At 41.5% G+C, this 27138-nt stretch overlaps 1 protein-coding gene across 1 annotated transcript in view; it reads left to right on the plus strand.

The window, feature by feature from the left end:
• ZNF142 (zinc finger protein 142) overlaps nt 1-27138 on the plus strand; it is a 597391-nt gene that overhangs the window by 76753 nt on the left and 493500 nt on the right. Inside the window, exon 2 of the mRNA XM_044075236.1 lies at nt 4438-5250. Within this exon, the coding sequence (XP_043931171.1) occupies nt 4438-5250 (813 nt within the window). The remainder of the gene's footprint in view (nt 1-4437; nt 5251-27138) is intronic.

The following is a 27138-nucleotide window of genomic DNA, read 5'->3' on the forward strand; positions in this document are numbered from 1 at the left end:
TCATAGCTGTATGCTATGAGAAGGACATAAGTATCCTTTAGGTAGGTATTTGCCCAATCTGTTTATGAGGAAGCCATCTGGTCATCCGTCCGCATCTTCTTCAAACACTACAGACTGGATATACAGTGCATAAGTAAGACAAAGTTCAATGCAGAAGTTCTCCAGCTGAAGCAGTACTGGCAAAGAATGACACTGCATCACCTGACAGACAAGCTAATACTGGAGCACTTTAGAATGAACATATGTATTATATGAGCATCGGTTAACCTGTATGGAAACTGAAAGAAAGCATGCAGTTTCTGTACTAGGACACCAAGGTATTTGTAATTCCCACCATTATGTCTACAGGGCCCTTGCAGTAGCAAAGAATAAACACATTGGGTATTCTGTAAGTATCAATTTGTAGAGGACTCAGGATGTTCCTCAAAAACATGCTGCAACATGTGGACAAGCATATCTGTTCCCCAACCATGGCAAAGAAAAGTTACCACCATGTCTGCCTTTTAGAATATTCCGTACTACCCTAAAGTATTGATAGCAATGAATTGTGCCCATGTTGCAATAAATGCCCCACCTGCTGCCCAGGGACAGCATTAGATGAGCTGGAAGTGCTGCCATTTCATCAGTTGCCCGGCAGTGTTCAACACACACAGGCTCATATCCCATGTGATTATGCAGCACCCATGATTACCACATATGGAGTACAAGTCATTGTATTGCTGCTTTTTGCACAGTGACATCCCTGTCAGAATGCACATAGTTGTTGAATCGCTAATATGTGCATGTTCCATATGTGTATAATTGCATTTTTTCTATTGCTATCAAAATAGCTGCTGCTAAAAGGTTAAGCCATGGGTAACAGTTTAAAATATCCTGTGGTTACTGTCACCGTATATATGTGGCATATGTACACTTCAACCCTGTATCTTCTTTTCACACACCATTATTAAGAGTTGACCCAGGTAATCCACATGAGTGCAAGTAGGTGTGGCATATCTTACCGCTGGCTACAAAATGTGGTTTAAAAGACAGTGATCTTTCTCTCTTTCTCACTTTGTGTCGGTCTCCCCTTACCAACTTTTAGAAAAGAGACTATGGCCTAAATCTCTATCACCTAGCTGCCATTAGCCACTGGGGTTCCATGCCACTCCTTTTGGTTTCAAAAATAGCAGATCACCACTGCTATCTACTTACAACCAAAGCTTTTGGGTCTCGTGCAATGTTCAGATAACATATTTCTAGTCACCAATTAGCCAATACAGCACTGACCATGTGGAGAGAGACAGATTAATGCATATGCCTATCAGAATGTTCACATATGTGGAATCACTAATGTGTACGTGCATCATACGTATATAATCATAGGTTCATACTAGGCTATCTGCCCAAGGGCATTTATAAGCCTAGCCCAGAGTTTTTGTGGCTTTCGCCACCCCTTTAGTTTGAAGAAAACTATGCCCATTGTTTTGCTGTGCCTCTGTCAAGCAGAGACACTGAGGTAATCCCTGGGGTATATCTGCGATCTCCCATCCATTGGTCAAGATTTCTCTTGAACACGGCCAGCGAGGTGCTCTGCCTCACATGTCCCGGGATTTTGTTCCACAGCATAGGGAGTCTTTGGGTGATGAATCTGTCCCTCCAGCACGTCCTATTAATAACCGTGTCAAGGTTTAAGTCTCCCGCCCTTGTAGTTCTGAGGGATCTAGATTTTTTTAGGTGAAGCATGTTCATCAAATCTGGGTTTGACATGGCCTTGTATGTCAGGCACAGGTCACCTCTGAGCAAGCGGTATGCGACTGAATAGAGCTGAAGTTCTTTCAGTCGGGCAGCATAAGACATATTTTTGAGACCCTTTATCCTTTTGGTGAGGAACTTTTGGGGCCTTTCCAGCTGCTGCAGGTGTCGGGTCAGATACATTCCGAATGGAGCATTGTACTCAATCATTGGTCTGATGAGTGATGTGTACAGGGGGACGATGACCTCCCTTGATCTAGATGTGAATCCCTTCATGATCAAGTGGGCAATGTAGAAGGTCTTCCTAGCTACTTTAGCAACGTGAGTGTCAAACGAAAGGTTACTGTCAACCTGAGTCCCCAGATCCCTGATAACTTCTTCTGTGCTCAGTGGATTGCAACCTATATGGTAGCTAGGGGTAACCTTGTTTTTCCCGAAGGGTATGACTATGCATTTCTTGGCGTTTAACTTTAGGCCATGGCTCTGGCACCAGTTATCCGTTTCTGTGAGACCCTTCTGAAGGATATCTGTGTCAGATGTGTTTTCGACTATGGCGCCCAGTTTGCAGTCATCTGCAAACTTTGTCAGCCATAACCCTCCTGTGTTTGCTTGTACTTCAGAAAAGTAGATACCGAACAAGAGTGGGCCCAGGACTGAGCCCTGTGGGACCCCACTTGTGACAGGCTTTGAGTCTGACATGGCGCCAGCAACTCTGACCCTGTGGGTTCTGTCACTTAGCCAGTTTGCAACCCATCTTGTGATGTATGGGTTTACATTTAAGCTGATGAGTTTTTCAATGATACCTGAGTGGGGTATTGTGTCGAAAGCCTTTGCCAGGTCGAGGTAGGCTGTATGGACTGCCTTTCCCTCATCAATGGCCTTGGTGACTGTTTCAAAAGTCGACCAAGTTTAAAAGGCATGATCTGCCTTTGACAAAGCCAAACTGGGTTGGATCCAAAGTCTGCAAGTTCCCTATGTCTTTATTTATCAGTGCCATTATGATCCTCTCCATGGCTTTGCAGATCAGGCTTGTCAAGCTGATGGGACGGTAATTTCCAGGGTCGGTGGAGGCACCGCCTTTGTGAAGTGGGACCACAGTTGCTGTGCGCCACTCCTTGGGTACGTATCCTGAGGTGAGGCTAAGATTAAACAGCTGTCCTAACTGCGGGTTTAATTCCTCGTTGAGTTCGTGGAGCACACAGCCGGGGACACCATTCTAATGCTACCATTTAAATTAAATAGTATTCCCTTTACTGTAGTGTTCTTTAAGATAAAAATATGTTAATGAACACTTATGTTCTACTCAGGAGTTTCTTGTATTAGGTATTATATCCAAGGTAACTATCTTATTTTCCATTCAGTAATCAGAAACCTTCAAATAAGTCTGATTTGTACGTTGCTATGAATAACTGGCAATAAAATACTGGTTTTAGTAGCCTTCATGGTTACAAAATAATAAGTTAAATTTGTCCAAGCAGTTTCATAATATTAACGCAAGAGGTGATGAAAATACACATCTATTGTTGGCAAAAGAAAAAAAAAACTGAGTGCAGTTAAAGTGATGTGACACACTCCACAGTCTTCTCAATAGCCTTCACATGGGTCAGGATTGGCGCATAGGAGTCTAAGGTGAATCCAGCAGATCCAGTGAATGAAGAGAGGTCCTGGAAGCAGCTGATGGTCAACTGTGGGGAGCCTGCAGTTGATGTGCCTTCCAGGATTCAAACCAGATTAATGTTCTTCTTCCCACACTGCTCAAAATCAAAGTAAATGTCTACTGCTCCTCTTTTGAAATGTTTTCTAAAAACAAAGCAGACTTCCCATACTTGTGTCACTGCTACCATCAGCAGCTTTATGAAGTAGCCTGCAAACTGGTTTAGTGAAGATCTGCATTATATTGACAATTGCAGAAGTAGTTGACATACAAAACATTGAACCCAAAACGGTGACCATCCAGAACATCGAAAAACAGCTAAAACATATTTTTCCAGAGACAAGAACCCTTGTAGCCCCCACACCCCTGTCTAATGTGTATAAATGTGTGTGTGTGTATGTACCAACTCTGGGATCACACCACAGCTGGGAAAGGGCAAAACCCCACTCCCCACTATATCACAGTTTCAGACAGACAGCTATTGCTACGCTGCAATGTTTCTGACATTTGATGCGTTTTGGGGTTTGATCTTCTGCCTGTCAGCTATTTGTGCAGTTCACAGTTTCAGGTAGACCTGGTTTAGTGCGCGAGAAGAAAGCAGAAATACATTAGATAGTTTATATACAAGTTCATGGCATCCCGAGGAGAAAAATTTAATTATATTGCAAAGTTTCATATTCCTTTGCATAACCCCTACTTTGGATGGCTGTTGGCAAATGTTCTTCCAAGTCCTGGAGACGAACCAGCATTGGGTTTGGCCCTGATTCTGCATCTTAGGAAAGATGGATAGCCATTGGCCTGTCAGTTCTCTCTCTCCATCTGAGCCTTTCTGTACCCAAGCCATCTGAATCTGGGTTGTTAGCTCTGTGAGTGTATGGCAAATGGTTTCCCTGCTTTTTTTTTGCCGGTGAGCAGTATTTATTTTGGTTTTGCACTGCACTTAGGACCACAAAACTTATTGCTTAACTGCATCATGTTTTCTTACAATATGTTTAAAAGAATGGCACCAGCTTATAATGTTTTTGTACTAATACTTTTGTTGTTTCTAGGTGATGTTGAAGAAGGTAAAGAGCACTTGTTCAAAACTCACATGTGTCCTGAATGCAAGCGCTGTTTCAAGAAGAGGACTCACCTGGTTGAGCACCTGCATCTGCACTTTCCAGACCCAAGTCTGCAGTGTCCCAATTGCCAGAAGTTTTTTACCAGTAAAAGTAAACTGAAGATACATTTAATGAGGGAGATGGGTGAGAAGGCACATCACTGCCCTCTCTGTGACTATAGCTCAGTGGAAAAGAATGCTCTGAACCGACACATGGCCAGCATGCATGAAAACATTTCCAACTTCTACTCAGATGTGTACATCTGCCCTGTGTGTGAGGAGAGATTCAAGTTGAGTCAGGCTCTAAAGGAGCATATGAAGACTCATAAAGATGAGTCAAAGGCGCTGCTTTGCTTTTTAGACACATGTGACTTCACTACAGAAGATCGCAAGGAGTTTATTAAACATGCAAAGGAGTTTCATGACATAAAGGTAGTGGAATGTAGATATCATGCCTGTTCTATTCTGTTCAGGACTCGTGAAGAGATGGAAGCACATCGCAAAGTGCACTATGCCTTCCACTGTGACCAGTGTGATTTTGTATGTTCCAATAAACACGTATTTCGGAAACACAAACGTCAGGGTCATGCTGGCAAAGACGAGCTTACCTGTGCCTTCTGTCCTTACAAGACATTTAATCCAGTGGAGTATAGTGACCATGTAGGGAAAATGCACGCCAATGAGAAAATTCATAAATGTACAGAGTGTAGCTTTGCCACAGCTCACAAGAGAGTATTAAACCGGCACACTCTGCTCCATACAGGTGAGCTTGTTTTGTAGCTTTTTGAATGTTTACTCTCTTTTGGCACTTTTCACTTTAAATGCCAGCAACAACAAAGTTTAGTAGAGAGACTTAGAAATGTTTCTAATGTAATCATTTTGTTGCTTGACAAATGGGTATGCTGTTTGTTTTCACTCGCCTAACAGTTAACATTTGTGATGGGGAATGTTGAGCTGTTGTACATTGCCAGGTTGTTCAAATGGCATCTCATAGTTAGATGTAGTGCATTTATAGATTTTGAATTAATTTCAGGAGCATGCACAGAATTATCTGTCAAGGTTGAAATAAACCACTTCAACCATTTCTGCAGGCTGCTTATATAAGAAACAGCACACACAAAGAAAATATGAGAGATGAAGTTCAGAAAGAACTTCAGTTAAATCTGTGAGAGTTGTAGTGAACAGAGATGTAGTTGAATCCAGACCCATGAGAAAAAACAGTACATAGGGACTAAGGAAAAAGGAAATATTAGCTTACAAATCATTCTTTATAAAATTGAGGAACAGCATGTCTAAAGTTTTGACATAGCTTTTTGTAGTTTTTATGTTACAGTCACAAATAACATATACGTCAGTTAAATTATATTGTCTAGCTTAAAACAGTCTGCGAAAATGCATACCAGAAAATGTAAGAAAGTCTGCCTAAAACCTGATCCCAGAGAGCTCCCTCTCTCCTTACCTGTGCAAAATTAATACATTCTGTTCTGGAACTGTCACATGGAGGAGGTTTCAGACCCCTTGTTAGGCTGCCACAAAAGAGCATGTCCTCCCTGCATCCAGACCAACCTTGTGTATCTAACACAATGTTGATGAGTCTGAGTTTGTTGGTAGTACTAAGTATCGGTGTGTCTTGGCTGCTCAGATTGTATGTCCCAGTCTGTTTTTTTTTTGTGCTGACCAAAAACACTCCCATTGTCTGATCAGCAATTTTGTTTCCCTTCAGCAAGAGCTGGTTAAAGATGGCCATCTTCCAGATAGCCATCATGTTTTTTTTTTCCCCAATATCCTAGTCCCTTTTTCCCCATGGCAGCCCTGATGAGTCACTCACAGTAGAAGTCCACCATGCATATGCATTTCCATTCATCTTCAGACTCAGCTACAGCACACTGTGCTTAATACACATGCACAATTACTGGTTGTATTTTGTGTCACTGCAATGCTCAACATCCAGGATTGCAGTAGATCATGCTGCTTCCCTCCTACCAGGATAGATGAGCAGTAAATCAGCCACTTACACCCCAGCTGTCTTCTTTAGCTCATTAGCTGATATTTAATCCCAGGCTATCTGGGCTACACTCATGGTTTTATTACTTTCTACCTTAGAGTTGGAATCATTTTTGTGGTATATGAAACTTGCCCATGATCTCTGTATCTACATATCTCTTTGACTTATAATAAGTAGGCACATGGTGTATTATCTATTATTTTATTTATGTAATTAGAATTTTAATGATGTTATGTGATCCTATCTCGCCTACATTCTGTACTGATGGGCTCGGAGCCGATCCTCGGCTCCGACTCGGCACGCTATACTATAGAGCAAAGCCTCTTATTGGCTGAGCTATTTTCTATCCCAGGATGCACCACCACTAATCCCCCAGATCTCGTTTGCCGCTTACAGGCTAGGACGTGGTCTCGAACTTGGCTGAGCTAAGTGTCTTTTTGAGAGAATTTTTTCTGTCAGAAAATTTCTTTAAAATTAACCAAAAGCTGTTTTAACGGCTATCGCTGTATAATAGCTACCTTATTTGTTAAAATTTTGTGGTAAAAGTTTGTGTTTTCACAGGGAAAGGTTCCCGTTTAAGTTAGAGGGGCCTTCCCCTCGTGCGTTGTTGGGTACTGTTGTGTGTGACTGTTTTTTGCTTTTTGGTAGGTCAAGCACTCGTTTTAGTTAGAGGGTTCTTGGCCCTCCTTGGTATCTTAGTCTTCTAACTGTTTCGTGGGCCTTTTTGACTGCCCTTCTTGTTTAAAAAAAAAAAAAAAAAAAAGTTCTTATTTTACGTATAGGAAATTTTTTCTATAGTAGCTCTAGGCTAATACGTTGTCATTATACCATTGGCGTCATGTCTAAAGAACATAAACCCTCAGGGTTTAAGAAGTGCACATGCTGCAATTATAAGATGTCTATTACTGATGATCACTCCTTATGCGTTTATTGTTTGGGTGCCAAACACCTTCAGGAGTCTTGCAGCGTGTGTCACGCCTTCTCCTCTCTGGTCCTCCAAGAGAGGAAGAATAAATTAATCTTAAAAGGGCTCATTAAACCCTCTTTTGAAGAGGTCTTACCTTCCTCTCCTTCTCCGGCTAAGAAAAAGAAGTCGTCGGCTCAGACCAGCCCGTCGGAACCGACCACTAAGAAATCTAGGCAGGCTTCTCCATCGGCTCCACGGACTTCGGAGCCGAGGGCGGAACGGTCTGCCTCGATGCCTCCAGCCTCGACTCCTCTGGTTTCGGAGCCGATGGCTGGGGCTTCGAGAGGCGGGTCACCTTCATCGGCTCCACTGATTTTGGAGCCGATAAGGGTTACCCGCTCAGACTCTTCCCCTTCGGCGCCGAAGTCCTCTTCGGCACCGAGGGAAATTAGTTTGGGGTCTCCCTCGGCACAGATAGTGATCGAATCAATTCGGAGCTGGTCCCCTAGCCCTTCGGAGCCGATGGAGAAGTCTATTCTGACCCGTTCGGTCTCCTCCAAGTCTTCCAAGATGTCTGATTCGGACATCGACAGGGTGCTTCAAAGACTGTTCCAGTCCCCAGTCTTTCAGAAATTAGTTTCGGCTCCAGCCCAGTCTGCTTCGGAGCCGATGGCCCACTCTGTAGTTGTGATTCCTCCTCCAACAGCTTCGGCACCGTTGGAGCCGGTGCTGGTGGAGCCGATGGAGGTTTTCGGGTCTGCTCCGACCCTCACTCCAACCCCGGCCTTTGGGTCGGAGTTCAGTACACGGACCTCTTCGGTCGGGCCCGGGGGGGACGTTTCAGGACCGATGTTTTCGGTTCCGAGCCTCCCTCTCGGTGCGTCTGCTACGGGGGTTCAGTCTACTGTCGTGGCTCCAGGGGTTGGACCTTCCCAGGACTCTGGCGGTCCGGCCTTCAGAGCTATGAGGAGTGCTTTGGCCAAATCATCTTTGGCTACCTCCACGGTATCACCGGCACCTTCCCTAGGCGCGGAGACTGGGTCTTTTGTAGTTCCCCTGTCGCTAGACAGCGGAGCCCCGGGGCCTGAGGTCACCCCCAGTGGGGTTTCCCCTCCTCATGGGGGTCCCTCTGAAGCGTCTTCGGAGGAACCCCCAAGGAAGAGATCGTGCAAGAGGAAGCACGTCGACTCCCCCGATGAGTCTCTCACGCCGGACACCGATCTTGATGATGCGGAGGGGTCCCCCAAGTCGTCCTCGGATGATGTCTCCTTTGCAGACATCCTAGAAGTCCTCAAGCAACGAGGCGGCTGGAATTCCAAACCCCCTTCCGCTGACGAGTCGGTGTTCCTCAAGGCCTTCGGGGCTCAGCCCTCTGCCTCCTGGGTGTCTCCGCCCTTCGACAAGCTCCTAGATTTGATTTGTCGAAGGGCGTGGGAACACCCAGACTCTGTGGAACCAGTGCCTACTCGCCCAAATAAATTCTTGTCTGCACCCCCGGAGAAGGAATTTCTGACTAAAGGTGTGGCTGTAGATGCCCTGTTGGTGGCATCTGCTACCCAACAAGATGTGGCAGAGGCTTCGACGTCCATCCATCCTGCTAATAAGGAGTCTAGGAGCATGGACCGGTACGGGAAGCGCACCCTTAGTTCAGCTGCCTTTACTTTAAGGTCCCTGAACTATTTGGCACACTTCACCAGACTGCAGAGGGATCTGGTCAAGGAGCTCTCAGATTCCCTCTCGGGTAACCTACCTGAGCAGCTGGCCCAGACTGTTAGCTCTCAGTTGTCGACCCTGTCATCAATATCTAACTCGTCCATGAGGCTCATTTCGTATGCAGCCGAGGGGGCGAGTAGGGCGGCGGGTACGGGCGTTGCTGTACGGAGGCAAGCCTGGCTCCGTCTGTGTCATTTCGCGGAGGCCTTTAAGTCTTCTTTTGCCGACGCCCCCTTTGACGGGTCCTCTTTGTTTGGACCCAAGGTTAAAGACACACTGTCCCGCTGTGAGCAAGAGGGAAAGACTTTGACTGCCGTAGGGGCACGATTTTCCACTCCCTTTCGGCCTTATCCCAAGGCTAAAAGAGGAGGGAAAATGTGGTTCCGCAAATCCCAGAAGCCTTATACCCCACAGCAGGACGATCCCCCTTCTAGAGGCAGAGGAGGGGGAAATTTTTCTGGAAGACGCCGTCCCAGAGGCGGCAGAGGCCCCCGCAACACTGGAGACTGCGAGTCCTTTCGTGGCTCTTCAGCCTTCCACAATCCCTGAAGGATTGCCCGACTGTGCAGCTCCGGAGCCAGTCGGGGGTCATTTTTCGAGGCACCTAAAAGCCTGGGAAGGTATCACTCAGGACCGATGGGTGCTTCGAATTATCGCCGGAGGTTATGCCATCCCCTTTTCTTACTCCCCACCTCCGTCCAAGAAAATCCCGGACCCGCCACCCAGTCAACGGGAAATTGCAGCCTTAGAAGTCTCAAAGCTGCTTCAAAAAGGAGTCATCCAACCGGTCCCCGCAGACCAGATCGGATTAGGGACTTACTCAGGATTCTTTTTGGTGCCAAAAAAGACCGGGGACTTAAGGCCCATTTTGGATCTCAGCATTCTAAATCGTTCAGTAAAAAATTCCAAGTTCCGAATGGTCACCTTACAATCCATTCTCCCACTGCTGGAGAAAGGAGTTTGGATGTGCTCCATAGATCTCAAGGACGCCTATTACCACATCCTGGTAGATCAGGCGTTCAGGAGACATTTGCGCTTCAGTCTGGGAGACAGTCATTTTCAGTTCCGTGCGCTGCCCTTTGGTCTCACCACAGCCCCCAGGGTGTTCACCAAATGTTTGGCGGTCGTGACTGCTCACCTGAGGAGTCTAGGATTCCAGGTGTTTCCATATCTGGACGACTGGCTCCTAACTGCCACCTCCAGGCATCTACTATTGCAGAACGTACAAGCCACAATATCGCTAGGCACTTCCCTTGGAATTACCTTCAATTGGCCAAAGTCTGTGTTGCTGCCATCTCAGCGCATAAGATTCATCGGAGTAGAGATAGACTCAAACCAAATGCGGGTCTATCTCCCTACAGAAAGGATACAAACCATACAGGCTCAAGTCCGAGCCTTGCTTCTCAGATCCAAAGCTCCAGCCAGGATGGTCCTGCAGCTATTGGGATCTATGTCGGCCACTGTTCTTCTAGTCCCCCTAGCAAGATTGCATATGAGAATTCTCCAGTGGCTTCTTTCGACACAGTGGTCCTTTCAGGACCTCCCTCTCAGTCACCTCATACGGATCACGGAAACATGCAAACGGGACCTTCGCTGGTGGTTGGTGCCCTCCAATCTGGATCAGGGACGACCCTTTGTTCCACCTCCTCCTATGGCCACTTTGACTACGGACGCCTCCCAGATGGGGTGGGGGGGGCATTCCCTGGGCAGGTCAGTCCAAGGCAAATGGCATTCAGAAGAGAGTCTTCTTCATATCAACATTTTGGAAATGAGGGCGGTGCTTCTGTCTCTACAAGCCCTCCACGATTACCTCCCTCAGGACGTAATTGCCGTTCACTCCGACAACATGTCAGTGGTATGGCATCTGAACAAGCAGGGAGGGACCAGATCCTACCCTCTTTGCAGAGAGGCCATGAGAATTTGGGAATGGGCAGTGGCGACCAGACGTTTTCTGATAGCAACTCATATCCCTGGCAAATCCAACGTGATAGCCGACAGACTGAGCAGAACTATCCTCTCTCCTCACGAGTGGTCTCTGAACGATGCAGTGACAACTCAGATCTTCAGCAGATGGGGAACTCCTTGTTGCGACCTCTTCGCAACCCCGCTGAATGCAAAGTGCAGAAAGTTCTTCTCCCTCACTCCAGCTCCAGGGGAGAGTCCTATGGACGCATTAGCCCATCCTTGGCCCACCGGCTTGCTTTACGCCTTTCCCCCAGTTCCCCTCCTTCCCAGAGTGATCCAAAAGGCGTCTCACTTGGGGAGCAAAATGATCTTAGTTGCCCCTTACTGGCCTCGTCAGGTATGGTTCCCCTATCTTCGGAAATATGCACTGGACGGTCCATGGTTCCTGGATCAGATCCCAGACCTATTAATTAATCAGTCGGGACAACTCCACCAGTCCCTTCACACTTTGAAGTTAACAGCTTGGCTCCTCCTCTTCCGACTATAGTCAGGAATCATACCTTAGACCCGGAAGTCATACATATCTTATCATCGGCCCACAAGTCTGCCACTAAAAAATTGTATACTAGCAAATGGAAGAGATTTGCTATTTGGGCTCAACTCCGAGGTCTGGATCCCATCACTATTCCTGTATCGGAAGTCCTGAAATTTCTAACTTCCCTATTCAATCAAGATTCTTCAGTCTCTACCATCAAGGTCCAATTGGCAGCTATTTCCAATTTTCATGAATCTATAAACCCACCTTTAATGAGCAACAGATTGTGTAAAACCTTCATGAAAGGGGCTGCGCTTTTACGACTTCCGATTTCTCATCCTGCTCCTCCGTGGGATCTCGATGTGGTATTACGTGCCTTAACCTCCTCCCCCTTCGAACCGGCAGCAACATGTGATTTGAAATTTCTATCTTGGAAAACTGCCTTTCTGGTCGCGATTACTTCTGCCAGAAGGTTTTCAGAGCTTCAAGCTCTATCTGTAAAACCACCGTACCTTGTTTTTCACAAAGATAGAGTATCCCTCAGGCCTAATCCATCCTTTGTCCCTAAAGTTTGTTCCAGTTTTTGCCTGCAACAGTCATTAGAACTTCCAGTTTTCTTTCCAAAGTACTCAAACAAAGCAGAATACATCTTCCATACATTGGATGTTCACAGGCAATTGCGTTTTTATTTAGACAGGACCCAACAAACAAGGAAAACAGATCAATTGTTTGTGTCCTTTTCGGATAATAAATTGGGCAAAGCCGTCACAAAGGTCACTATTGCCAAATGGATCAGGGACTGTATTAGTCAAGCTTATTCCTCTTCTAATAAAGAGCTTACGACCTCTGTCAAAGCTCACTCTACAAGAGCGATGGCTACTTCAATAGCGTTCCATTCTAAGCTTGCCATTAGTGACATTTGTGCTGCGGCTACGTGGTCTTCCCCGCACACTTTCATTTCCCACTACAAATTGGATGTGGCATCTCGGGGGCGAGCTTCATTTGGTTCCACAGTGCTCAGGAGTGTTTTCCAGTGAGCCACCTAGGATTTAGGTGCTAGGGACGCTGTCCCATCAGTACAGAATGTAGGCGAGATAGGATCACATAACATCTTTTAGTTATGTACTCACCATAACTTTAGATGTTTGGGATCCATCTCACCTACATTCCCAATAACCCACCCTCCTTCCCCCTGCCTTGGAGATCAGAAGAGATCGGATGGTCCGAATTCTATTGTTTCATCTTGAAACATCTGGCAATGTTATATAAACAAGTTATGTGTGTGTGCATGAATGCGGACAAACAAGATCTGGGGGATTAGTGGTGGTGCATCCTGGGATAGAAAATAGCTCAGCCAATAAGAGGCTTCGCTCTATAGCATAGCATGCCGAGTCGGAGCCGAGGATCGGCTCTGAGCCCATCAGTACAGAATGTAGGCGAGATGGATCCCAAACATCTAAAGTTATGGTGAGTACATAACTAAAAGTTGTATGCAACTAATCTGCTTGTGCCACAAAAGATGTATGCACTGCTCTTCTTTAAGTGTTCTATCACAGATGTAGTAATGAAGGGTAGTGCTACCACTGTGTATATTTTCAGTATGGTGGACATGAATATTAAATTATTGTAGGAATTAATACTGAGAACTTGGTTCAGTGGCTAAGTTGATGTTGATACAAAGGCAGTTCTGTGAGGTTCAAAGTCCACTGATGCAACAGACAGTTTTGTCACTGTTCTATAGACAGAAACAGAATTTCCTTCTTTGTTCATTACAGAAACAGTTGTTATTCTCCAGCGTGCAGTGACCTCAGAGTTGATTTTATTAGTAAAGGGATGCATGAGGGTGAAGTCTTCTGTATGAGAGTGAATCTTTGCCCTCCCTCACCTGCAGAAGCACGTTTCAGATTTTGCTGCAAACCTTTTGTGTTTGATTTTCTTCTGTGTGGAGTCTGAAAACTTGTTGCTTACGGTTGAGTCAGGGGAAACCCTGCAAAGGTATCATTCCATCCAGTTAAGTGAGTGTTGTGGCAGCAGAAATGCACTCTGCTAAGTGAACCTGCAAAATAAATGTCCTCTAATTAAAAGACTAGTAAAACCTCAATTATGTAACTGTTTCACACCCCAGTGAAAAGTGCTGTTTTAACCTTGTGACAAGGCATGCCATTAAAAGAAAGTGAGATCAACTTTCTTCTGAATGATATAGATTCATTACTGTAAGAAATCTCATACAAAATGTTTTGGGCATGAGAAAGCCATAGCAGTCCGAAACCAGCAAACCTCTCTCGTTATTAACCTTATAAAGTTCTGGATACAGTCTTGCCTGACAATGTTAAATAAATTCAAACTCCCATCTCCAGCATAGTATCGGGACATCTGGTATTACCTTTTATTGCCGTGACTTCCTGATGAAATTCTGGAACCTTCCCTCAACCAGTGCCCCCTTCTCCTCAGTAACATCCAAAACCCTGTCCTTCCCCAACCAACAATATCCATCTTATTTTAAGTTTATTAACAAGCAAAAGAAATCAAGAATCTGTTAGGCTTCATTTTTCACAATGTCCTTGCAGAGGCTCTCCAGCTTTATCATTGACTCCTCTTACTGGGCAAAAGGCACCTGCTAAATTCCCTTTCATTGCATATTCAGTTTATCCATTACCCAAAGTATATTGCCCTCTATATGGAAAACTGCAGTGGGAAAACTACTACCAAAAATACCAAACTGCAGCAGTTCAGTCTAGGAAATATTCATAATAGCTTGGATATTGGCTGGACCCTACTTTAAACTTCAAGCATTACATCATTTATTTATTTATTACATTTGTTTACCGGGAAATTCAGACTGGACACAGGTCCTTTTTCAGCGGAGGCCCAGGGAGAGAAGCTCCACAGAGTAACATGGTAGATGGTCAATCAAGGTATGAATACAGTAGAAGTGATCATGACATGGAGAAATACAGGAGCAAATTAGGTACAATTCAGTAGTAAGCTCTAATTAACATTGAGAAATAAGAAATAAAACACAGTGCTACAAATTTTCTAAACAGTGACTAGATAACAATAATAAAATACTAAATGATTAACTAAATCCTGGAAGGATTAACAAGCAATGAGTAATCTTCAGTTCAGTTTTATAGTGATAAAGGGAATACTCTATCTAAATGTGGAAAAGGAGAGAAGGGTTGGGGGGGGTTATTAGACTGGGTTTGGACAAGGACAGTCATACCTCTTGACTGTCCAGATTATGTAGAATGCTAAGATTTTTGCCTCATATTTATGGTCTGTTCATCATAAAATTTGTGCGTTTTTGTCAGATTGCTGAGGATTGAAGTTCTTAAATAATGACAGGTGTTTGAATTTCAAACTTCATATACTTCAGAAAATACATGCTAATACAAAATCTGTTAATCTATCAACTTTCTAAGTATATAAAAACAATATTTAAAATCTGTCCCTATTTTGGGTCTTTGTCTCCCATTATTTTTGGCTTTCTCCAGATTTCTTGTACTGAGCGGTTCAGAGGTATCCATCACATTGAGATGAAAAAAAGCTAAAGTAAAAAAGATTATTATTCTGAACTTAGAGAATTTCTCATTTCCTAGTGACAGAATCTAGGATTGTAATTTTGAAAGGTATATTACTATCTCAACTGAAATACTGTCTCTCCATTATTGCAGGGATCTCAAAGAAGAGCTTAAATTCCTTTCAAGTAATAGCTAACAAAATCTGCTAGTTCATTACTCTTTCTACAAATTGCAACCACCACAGCTTCATTTAAGCAAAAGCTAATTGGCTCCTAATCCACTAGACCACTGAATGGATCCTTGCTTCCGTTCTCTAGAACTGTATCAATCTAGAAGCATCCACACTCTGCTCTAGCAGACTAACGATTAGGATCTCTCACTAGTCTAGTCTCTCCCACACATAAGGCTTTCCCTTCATACTTCTCATAACAGGCTGTCTTCCATCGAATACAGTTTCTGCATCTTTGCCCTTAAACTCTGGGGAAACCCTTTCTGTCCCTCTTAAGAAAAATAATTAGCTTCCCAATTTCCGTAGTCTCTCATAATCCACCTTATCAGCCATCCTTCCTCTTTCCAGTAGCCTGCTTTATACTTTCAAAGTTCACAGGGACACCAGAGCTGGTAGAGCAATGGGATGAGGCTCTGAGCTATTAATGAGCTGCTTTCTGTTGTCAAGGACAGATATTTGATTCCATCTACCTCCATTTATCTTCTGTATGACTCTGAGCAAGTCACTTAAACAGACAGTGCTCCTGGATTACCCCTAAAAAGGGACACTTGTGTCCAGTGGGGATTAACCAGTTAAAAAAAAAAATAAAAAATTCCTGAAGTCAGTGGGCACAAGCTGAAACCCATTCTTGGTAGAATGCTGGTTATCACTTACAAACACACACACACACACACACACACACACACACACACACACACACACACACACACACACACACACACCTCCTCACCTATCTTTCAGATACAGCCTAATATAAATACTTCCAGAGTGGATAGCTCTCGGCCCTTAACCCGTGAAGACATATTTCCTCTGTTTCAATCCATATTCCATCTCTTCATTTAAGTTCAACTAAATGCATCTTCCTGATGAACTTTTTTCTTTCTGCACTTATTCCCTATCCCCACACTCTTCCTTAAGACAGTATACATCCATCCATCCACAACCTTTTTTTCCCATTTGCACAAGGAGTCAGACTCCTATCAAGTGATAATAATCTTGAGCCAATGTTCACATCAATGGATGGCTAGCTCTGCCGTGTTTTTTTTTTCAGTACAGTGCAAAATAGAATATTATTTCGGTTTCTCTTTTCAGCCGACTGATTTTCTGTTTTGAAGTACACTTCAAACTTGAGTCCTTCTGGGACTCTGTAATTTAATGTTTAAACATACATAATTGTCTTGTGGTCATTATCCTATAACAATAATTTAAAGTTCAATTTTTACACCCGTGATTTAATTTGGTAGATTAGCTAGGTCCTGATCCTTGTACAAGGTAGGTCTACAATTTCAGTGGCTTTCTGGGCTTTGCAGAGGTGGGGAATTATTCCCCATTGATCATCTTCTGGTCCTCTATTTCTGTGGCATGTTTGAGGCCTGAAGGTTCATTCTTGGGTGTTTGTGTCACCTTTTCCATAGTTGATTTGCTCATCTCTGTATCTAACCAGCCAGATGTTAGAGACTTGCCCCGTAATTCATTCAGTCTTGAACTGGGATGGTTGAGTCCAAGGATTCATTTTCAGTGACTTTCTGTATAGGTTGCTCCATCCTTGTTGACGTGGAGCTACTGAGTATGTCTTTGTCAGGATCCACCATCCAGGATTGGAATGTCAAGAATATGGTTTACCTTTGGTAGAGCTAGATATGCTAGTGTGTAATTTTGCCCTTAGAGACCAGTAAAATACTGATCCTAGACCTGACAAACGGTATCCCTGTCTAACGTTTGTACATGTATTATCTTATATAGGCCCCAGTATTTCAAACAAGATGAACATATCCCACATTTGTGTTTGCATCAGCTCTTGCTTGGTCCTCTTTTGGGACATTCTGATTTGTTGCTTCACTCTTCCCCACATCTTTTTACTGTCCTGCTATAACTCTCACTTCCTGCTTCCCTTTCCACACTGACCTTCTACCCACCATCTACTATCTTTCTTCCTGCATCCTTCCTGTTGCTCTAAATCCAGCTGTATTTGCTCCCCTAACTGCCTCTCTTCCACCTCTTATTGTTCCAGACATATGTCAGGCTACCTTCCGATTTATACTTACTGCTGTGCTTGCAACCACCTATTCACTTGTATCTCTCTCAGTTCATTACAGTCTATAAATGCTAGGTCATAGATGGCATGTGCTTTCTAAAATTTTCAAAAGCATTTTTGAAAGGCCTCTTTTTTTCCTTAGGCTTTCAGTAAGAGATCCAGCTACACCCTGGGATTTACCTTTCCTTCTTCAGACCTTGACAAAACTTCCATTCAAACCAGCAGCTACAGTGGACCTCACGTTTTTATCATAGAAGATTGTTTTCCTCAGTGGTTATATCACCTGGAAGTGTTTGAGTTGTAGGTTTTATTCTGCTGCCCTCCCTTACCTCTTCTTTTATAAAGATAGGGTTTTCTTAAGAACTAATCCAACTCTTCTTCCTAAGGTGACCTCAAAATCTTCCTTGAATCAATCCACCGAGTTGTCTGTTTTATTTCATAAATTCAGTAATAATGGAGAGTACATGCTTCATTGTCTTGATGTCCATCATCAGTTAAGGTTTTACTTAGAGAGAACCATACATCTTATAAAAGCTAACTAACTTTTTGTGTACTTTTCTAAGACAAAACTTCCTCTGTCCATCGTAAACACTCCACCTGCATTCCCACTTCTAAATTATCGCTACTTTTTAGAGATTGAGGTAGATATGGCAGACCAGCCCTAGGTCCTAGTTTAGAACTGTTGCTGGTTCTGTTCCCCTTTAAGCAAAGATTTTAATATCAGAGTTTTCTGTCATATGCAAAGTTTTCTGGGCAAACTCGATCTGAGGAGTTTCAGGCATGTAGAGCATTGTGGGAGAGGAGGCAGGACTTCAGAGAATGAAGATTCTAAGATTGCTGTCAGTCGAATCCGAATACCCAAAGGTTGGGATGGACAGAAGAGGATAATATGGATAGTGTGTTAGATAACTTTTCATTTCAGCAACATGGCTTCTGTATGCCCATGACTTTTCAGGTCTTTATGGGTGCATTCAGGCCAACAAAGCCAAACCCCAGTAGCTGTAGACATGCCAAGTTTTGACTCTTTGACCTCATCAGTACACCATATAGGTTGTTGGATAGACACTGTCCAACAAATTGTGAAACTCTCCATTGCAAAAGTCAGATCATTAAGGTCTGTGGCATTTTAAGTGATGCACCACCCTTGACCCCAGGAAAGACTCATTCTCTGCCTCTTAGGATTGTTGGTTTCTTTTATTACACTGGTTTCATTGGCGAGATATCATATGAGAGTCCTACAGTGGACATTAGCAGTACAATGGTCACAGAAATTTCACTCCTTTCACACCAGAAACTGACTTACTTATGTATGCAGGGATCACATAAACTGGTGGCTTACATCCTTGTCAGAAATACAGGGCAGATCCTTTTGACCACCTGTCCCAAGGCCAACGTCACCACAGATGCCTTCATTCTGGAGGGGGGGGGGGCATTTTGAAGGGAACACAGTTCAAGAGATGTGGTCATCAACAGAGGCCAAACTTTACATCAGTGTCTTGGAAATGAGTGGTTCTTCTAGCATTGCAGGCCGTTTAGGACCTCCTACCCAAGGATGTGATTACTTTTCACACAGACAATATGTCAGTGGTCTGGTGCATCAGTAGACAAGGTGGAACACATTTGTACCCTCTCTGCTGAGACGCCATGTGAGTTTGGCAGTGTGCAATATGCATTCCTGGGATATCCAATGTACTAGTGGACAGGTTGAGTAGAACGATCCTATTGCTTCATGAGTGATCTCTCAAACCAACAGTAGAAAAGGAGATGGTCACCTGCTGGGGCCAGCCTCACTGCGACCTCTTTGCTTCATACTTCAACAACAAATGCAACAGTTATTTCTCCCTCATCCTTCCACAGGGATAGTCACCGAGAGATGCTCTAGTCCATTTTTGAGCCCCAGGTTTTCTTTACGCCTTTCCACCAATTCCTGTTCTCACAAAAGTTAATTCAGAGTGTCATGAAATTCAGGACCATAGTGATCCTCATTGCCTTCTTCTGGCCTCGTCAGGTATGGTTCCCCTTTCTTTAGCCTCATCTGCTTCACCTACATTGGGTTCTGGATCCCACTCCGGATGTCCTCAGTCACCCGTCCAAGATGCCTCTGCCGTATCGCCAGTCCCTAAAACTAACCACATGGTTTCTCCAATTTTAACAATAGCCAGACATGCCAGGATTTCTTCCCATGTATTCCATATAATTTCTTCTTCTCAGAAGGAATCAAACAGAAATACTTGCAAAGCAAATGGCAAAGTTTTTCTATTTGGGCATCCTTAAAGGGCTTAGACCCTTTTCAGCCCTTCTACCAGCGATATTGGATTTCCTTTTTGAACTTTTTGTTGGAGGTTCTAGTTACTCTACTATTAAATCTCAAATCTCATAGGTTTAGTACTAGGTTATCTGCTCTTGTGGGCCATCTTAAGCTTGGCCAAATGTCTCAGCCTGTAGGTCAGAATCAAACTCTGTACCTTGTGACTATGAAGTAAACACCTTTGGCATTGTGCCAACCCCAGCCCTTAAGTGCAGATGGCCACCATTTCAAATTTTCACTTAGGACATAATGATTCATGTGTTGTATCTCTTGAGGTGATCAAAGCTTTTCTTAAGATCTCCTGTTCGAGATCATTTTTTTAGTCTATGGTTATTTAAAAAGCTAATTGTTTTTGATCAGGTGTTTTTTATTATTATTTAAAAATGTGTGGATGCAATTTGAACAGTAGATTCTGATGATGTATTTGAAGACAAAAGCACTTAATCTACTCTGTCAATAAAGGATTATTATCTGTATTTCTGGTATGGACCTGCTTTGAACACCTGGACTGTATGTTTTAATTCTGGTTTCAGTGTTGGTTCTTAGTTATGCCATCTTTACACACAATTAAGACTTCTAGAAGAATTTCCATTTGCACCATTTTTTGATTTCCAAATTCCTCTGCTTTATACAAATTTTCATAAACCTTCCAAAATGTCTTTAATACCTCTACAGGATCTCTGGTTATTTCTGCTGTCATATGCTCCCTACGTTTTGCAGCAACCTTTTCTGCTTTCTGTTGCTTAAGTCATTTTGAATGTTTGTTTTTTGCTTTGTGAAGTTATCAAAACATGTTTAAGGGACTTGCCCATGATAGCTGCATACTGATGAACAGCTTAACTTCAGCTCTCCCAGTCTGAAAAAAAAAAAAAACTGAAGCACAAGGGCCAGGAATTCTGTCACCTTTAGTAAATTCAGTTACTGGCTAGTAAGCACACTGCCTGGGTGTCAATAAAGAAGAAAATCAGAGAGCCTGAAAGAAAATCGGCTAGAAAAGGTGAATAGAAAACACTGACTGGGAAGAATCCTGAGGCTGTTCAGCAAAGAGCAGTTCAAACTTCAGCTTTGGTGCAAGACATGGCTTCCAGTAACCTAGAGAGAAAAAAATAAGTTAAATGTGCTCAGAACTATAAATGAAACATTGAATAAGTATATCAACCCAAATAACAAAAAGCTGGAAAAAATGGAAGAAGCTTTAAACAGATATTCTGTGAACTGATAAAACTGCAAAGGTCAGAGGTCAAAATGTAGAAAAGGCTGGCTAAGTATGAGACTTCTCAGAAATAAATGTTTCAAAAATGGTAGAATTAGGAAACGGAGCACACAAAGAAAATCTGAGATTTTCTGCTCTGCCAGATAAATTAGAAGGAACAGACTGTATTAATTTTATGAAGGTACACATAACCAAGTGGACTGGTATTCCACAGCAGAATCTGTCAATTGAAATGGCACACCATGTGTATGCTCCAAATCTAGCCATAAGGAAGCAGCCAAGACATGTATTAGTAAAGATGCAAACTTGTTAGCAGAAAGAGTAACTACTGATAAAATGGTGGCAAAAGGGCGAAGTAATAAAAATTGGAGACTGTAGAGTGTTTGTGGAAAATCCTTATTCACTGTACACCAGGCAAAAGAGAAACAAGAGGCAGGCATGAGATTCAAGCTGCTGTATCCAGCTGTCCTTAGAATATTTTTTACTGGAGGACTTAAGTTGTTTTTGATGCAGAAACAGGCTAAGGAGGAAATACAAATGTTTGTCCAACAAAAAGTGAGCCATCAAGCAGAAGAGGGACTCTGCTTCTCATTCTTCTGATAATAACTTATTCCTTCCAATGGAGTTCAGGAAGTTTGCACTGCATCTTACAGTGGGAGATACCTACGCTATCTGAGAGAATCAAATTATGTTTTCACATTTCAAACAAATGTTAATATCTCTGGAACCATAAAGGTTACTAAAGAAGCATAAAATTGTAAACTGTTCAACATGATTTTTATATTGGTAGTATTCTTTAGGGTCTAGGTCTTAAACTATGTGTTTCATCACAGTAAACACTGTAACTATTAACTTTGAAATATTTTGTAAACAGCTTACAATATCTCGGCAACCAGTCAGATTACACACATACTGTTTTGGCAACATTTTGTTCATCAAACTGAGATTTTTCATATGAGGCTAGCCAATTATGTGTGTGTTACTTGGCTGTTGAGATATTTAAAAAAAACATGAAATTTATGGCAATATAAATAACTGCTATAAGAACAACAATTAATATCTCTTTACCTGCATTAGATCAAATCAGCTATCAATACAGCTAAGTTTGCCATTGTGTAAACTTTAAGCTCAAATCTTTTAATACTTTGTATGTAGCATGGTTCTAGAATAATTGATGTAAATATGAACAAGCAATATGTGATGCCTAGATGCGTCAGTAGGATGTAAATGCAGAAACACCTATAGGTATCACTTGGCTGTAATGAGATAAAGTACATAGACAGACTTTGCCAGTGAAACCTTTCCCACTGTTTCAAAAGAAATGCTTGAGAGACAGAGAAAAGCACAAGAGTTGACTAGAAGAATCAGAGTACCTTGGAACTGAACCAGAGTCTGGAGATGGAGATAGAAATGAATAGGAAAGACCAGCAACATAAAAAATAGTGAATAAATGTGAGACTCTAAGGCATCAAGCACATTTGTGAAATAGGTCTGTATAAGAAAAAGTAGAAAGAGTGGACTTCTGTTATCTTTGTTCAACTTGTAGAGAACTGACAAGCATTTGCCTGTCTTCATGTCATTAATGTTTGGAAGGACACTGAGGGGAAGAGGAAGGGAAAAGGTAATTGTAAGTAAAACTATTTCATCTCTTAACACTATTTCTGTGAAACTTTTTATAGTATAAATTGCATGTTTTATAGTACAATATTTGTAGTTCTTGTACGTGGTAAAGTTACTAAATTATACAGATGCCACTTTTTAAAATTTGTTCTTCTCTTTATTCTTTTTTGTATTACGAAATACAGGCATTGCAGTGCAAAAAGAAGACAGGCTAGACAAAAGCATGTCTATGTTAATAGGCTGTAATCTTTGGTTATTGGGGTGGATGATGGGGAGCAAAAGTGCACATATAATCTGCGTACAGCTAAAGCTCTTACTTTTGCATAGATGAATGTCTGGAGTAAGACCCTTGACTTAATCTAATAGATTTTAAGTAGAAACAGGTAATATGAGAACATTGAATATACTGAAAAGATTTCCTTTAGCAATAAATGTTTCAGTTTGTCTTTCTGGCTGCAGCAGAGGGCTAAATTTTTTTCTATTATGTTTCCATGGAGACAGTCTGATAATAGGACAGTAAAAAGCCAGAACACTGATTTCTTCAATACTAAAAGTTAATGTTTTCTGAAAGCATGCAGGTTGTTTTCACATTGGGGGTAGGTAGATAAAAAGTAAGTAGAAGCAATGGCAATAACACTCAGCTTAGCAGGGATAACCTCAGTTTCTGGTTAATTAAGGTCTGTGTTAACATTTGCCTGTTTGGGACAACTGCTCCTACTAAGAGGGTTAAACTTCATTATTTGAAGTTACAAATGGTTATATGTGTTTGTATTAAGGTAACAGGTTCTGGGATTGTTCTGGGTGTGGTTTTGTTAGAGTTTTTATTAAAACAAAATGTCTTGTAAAATGTGACATAGGTTCCAATGTTGATGATAAGAAAAAAAAAACTGTATAAAGGATCATTAACCTGCCAAACATTAGCAGATGTATGTATCACAAAAGCTGGAAATAGACATTTAAAAAAGCTGACATATATATATATATATATATATATATATATATGTGTGTGTGTGTGTGTATATATATATATATATATATAAAATATGTGCATATATAATACATTATATGTGTGTGTGTGTGTGTGTGTGCGTGCATATATAATAGGTAGGAATAATGACTTATTTCCATAATGATGACACTTTCCATATTATCTTGGAATGTAAATGGTGTCACAGGTGCAGGCAAAACGAGTAATTATATTAGGCAGTGCAGAAAGCAAACAGCAGTACTGTAGGAGCCACATTTAGGAAGGACTAAGCATATGAATTTAATAAAGAGAGAATTTCAGGATGGATAATCAGCAGAATATCAGGGATAAAGGAAAAGAGGAGTACTTCTATTAATTCCTAGAGGAGCTCCAATACTGACAGAAGAGGAAAAGGATGATAATAACAGCTTTGTAGTAATAAGGGGATACTTGCAAGGGATGGGGATTTTGCTGGCATGCATTTGTATTCCACCCAAAACTACTATTATGGAGCTTAAAAATTTGGGAGAAATCAGTTTTTATTGGGGAAAATTACTTATAGGTAGGGAATGGAATTAGATTTGCAACAATGAAGATTCATACAGGGTACCTAGAAGGGAAACTATAACAAAATAGGGTAGATTTCTGAAAGAAATTATGAAAATATTTGGTATGAACAAGTTAAATTCAGTAGTAAAAACAATGAGAGACTTTACATATTGTTCCCCAAGGTACAATACTGGGGCTCGCGTAGACAAATTGTATTTCACAGGAGCATGTGGATTTAATTGTGAACTTTGAGACACGCACATCCAGTAACTATTTCAGGTTATGTGAATTGCTAAGATAAAAATGCAGATTATTGAAGTAAAGATGAGACACTGGCACTTCTCAACCTACCTATTAAAAAGAGAAAAGTTTAAGGCATGGGTAGTGGAAATTATTTGGGCATTATTAGAGAAGATGGAAACTACTTCTGAAGTTGTAACTAGTGAGTAATATAAAATGAGAGTGGAGTTTAAAAATAGGGTAGAAATAAAAGAAAAATAGATCTGGTTAAGAAGTAACAAGAATTATTTAGAGGGGCTAACAAAGGTTAAAGTACTACAGAATAAGGGGAATCTCACATAACAAGTGTAGGAGAGATTGCAGTGTGCTAAAAAGAAAAGGAGTACCTGGTTAATATGCATGAGTTTAGAAGGATGGCTATTAGACTCCAGAGCTCAACAACTTTTGACACAACAAATTAGACAACATAAAGTAGAAAGGGTTGTTGCCAAATGTAGGGAGCCTCAAACAAGAAAAATAACCAAAGATCCTGTAGTGGTATTAGAGATATTTTGGAAATTTTATGAAAATTTGTATATAGCAGAGAAGTGGGGAAATCAAGAAAAATTACAAATGAAAAAGGATTCTGTTTTGGCAGCTAAGGATATGCAGGAAGAAACTAAAAAGATAATACAAAAACTGAAGAACTGTAAGCTCTTGCCTATGGATATGGATAACAAGATACAAGTAGTAAAAGTGATTTAGTCATTTTAGTTTTGTACACAGGACATCCATATTTTTATTGACCAGTGCAGTTGTGGTTAGTAATAGAGTTGAAGGATTTGATCTGGTTGGGGAAGAGGGCAAGAATCAAGTGGAATAAGTTGATCCTTCAGTAGATCAAGGAGGTTTAGGATTACCAGATTTGAAGACGTATTTTAGAGCTACACAGTTAAAGCTGTTATACATAACACGAGCAGAAACCTACACTTTAAAGTGGAAAGGATGGTAATGAATTTGGTGGTAATTCACGAAACAAGGAAAGATTTGGATTTTGGACATAGATCCAAGGAGAATAACGAGCCATACAGAGCATTATATTCATAAACTAGCAGAAAGTGTACTAAGACCTAAGCCAAGTCAGGAATGGAGAAAGGAGATTCTGCTGATAGGGATGACTGCAATTACAGGTACAGAGTATAGTCAAGAGGAGGCTGGAATTTACTGGAGAAAAATGGCAAAGGGACCAAGGTATTGGAAACAAATAATTAGAGAAGGAAAGTTAAGAGTCTGACGAGGCTAAGAAAATATTTGGATTGCAGGCTAGAGATTGTTTTCCCTATCTGGGATTGATATCAGAGTATAGACAAAGAGAGAAAGATAAAAGAATCCTAAAAGAAAGACCTGCACTGGTTGAGTTTTTAACTGAATCTAGAATAGAAGCTGCTGCTGCTGCTAAAAGAGGGATAATTAGTAGGGCATATAAAATATACTGCACAGTAAATATACAAATAAATCAGAAGAGGTCAGAAAAAATTGGGAAGTGAGATTAGGTAAGCAATTCACAAAGAAACAATGGAACAACATATATAAGGCTCCCAAATCTGCAACAAAATCTAGACAATTTAGGATTTTTCTCTAGAAGTGGCTGCCTAGATATTTTTATACTCCAAGCAGTCTCCAAAAATATTTCCTCAAGGTAGATGGCAAATGGCAGTGTAATGGAGAAGAAAGAGGTATTAAAAGGATTGTATGTTCTTAGGTGTAATGAGTTGGTATACTATAAAATTTCTCTGCAGAGAACTCTGTCAGGAATTCTTGGCAAGTAAATGACTGTAACTGACGAAATTTTTTTTTTTTTTTTTTTACCTGAGATACAGGATCTGAATTGCTTAGACATAATAAGGTCTTATTAAGTTTAATCCTGGTGGCTGCCGAAAAAGCAGTTACGAGAAAATGGAAATCAAAGGCTAAACAGACTATACTTGAACTAGTGAATATTGTAACAGAGATAAAAGAACAATAATTGGGATCTTTAGAAAAGGGTAGGAGTAAATTACATAGAAAAAAATGGAAATTGTGGAACAATGCATCCAGAAAAATATTTTGGAGGAGGAAAGAGGTTTAAAAGAAGGCAGGAATTGAACAGCTAATGTAATGTTGCTTTGAGTATAGGGTATAGAATGGTATACATGCATTTGAGTGAACAGCCGATGTCCGAACGCTAACATGCCGAAAGCAGAATCCCAAGATTTGTAAAATGTTGAATCTGCGGATGCCGAACCGGGATTACCTAACGCCGGCTAGGCTATTCCCCCTCTCGACCCATGTTAGTGCTTGTTGCGGTGGTTGTGCGATCGGGAATTTTGAATTTGACGTTGCACGTGACATTACTAGCATTCGCGCCTACGAGTTTCGACATTCCGGTTCGGAATTACGACTGATCGACATTCAGTCACGTGACTAAACGCATGTATTCCGTATAGAATAATATATGTGATGCATATTATTTGTAAATATGAACTTATTAATTTGGGTTAATTACTTTATATAAATGTACGTTTGCCTGTGTTACAAGAAATAATTCAATAAATGTTTTAAAAATATTTAACAGAAAACTTTACAAATTCATGCATGTTATCCAAGTGTTCCTCTATTTTCCTTTAGCACACTGTAGTTGTTGCAGTCATTCTTTGTGTTATGTCAGATTCCCGTTACTCTGCAGTACATTAACCTTTCTCAGCCCTTCTAAATAATTTTTTGTTACTTGTTTCCCATATCTGTTTTTCTTTTGATTCTGTCATATTTTTCAATCCATTTTCATTGTATTCCACTCACAAGCTATCACTCTCAATTAATTTGCAGTACCAATTTCTTAAATGCCTTTCTCTATAATAAGTAAGTAGGAGTGTGAAAGAGTCTCTT

The sequence above is a fragment of the Protopterus annectens genome, chromosome 6.part0 (genome assembly GCF_019279795.1).
Source record: "Protopterus annectens isolate FY-2018-M chromosome 6.part0, PAN1.0, whole genome shotgun sequence".
NCBI classification, from domain to species: Eukaryota; Metazoa; Chordata; order Ceratodontiformes; family Protopteridae; genus Protopterus; species Protopterus annectens.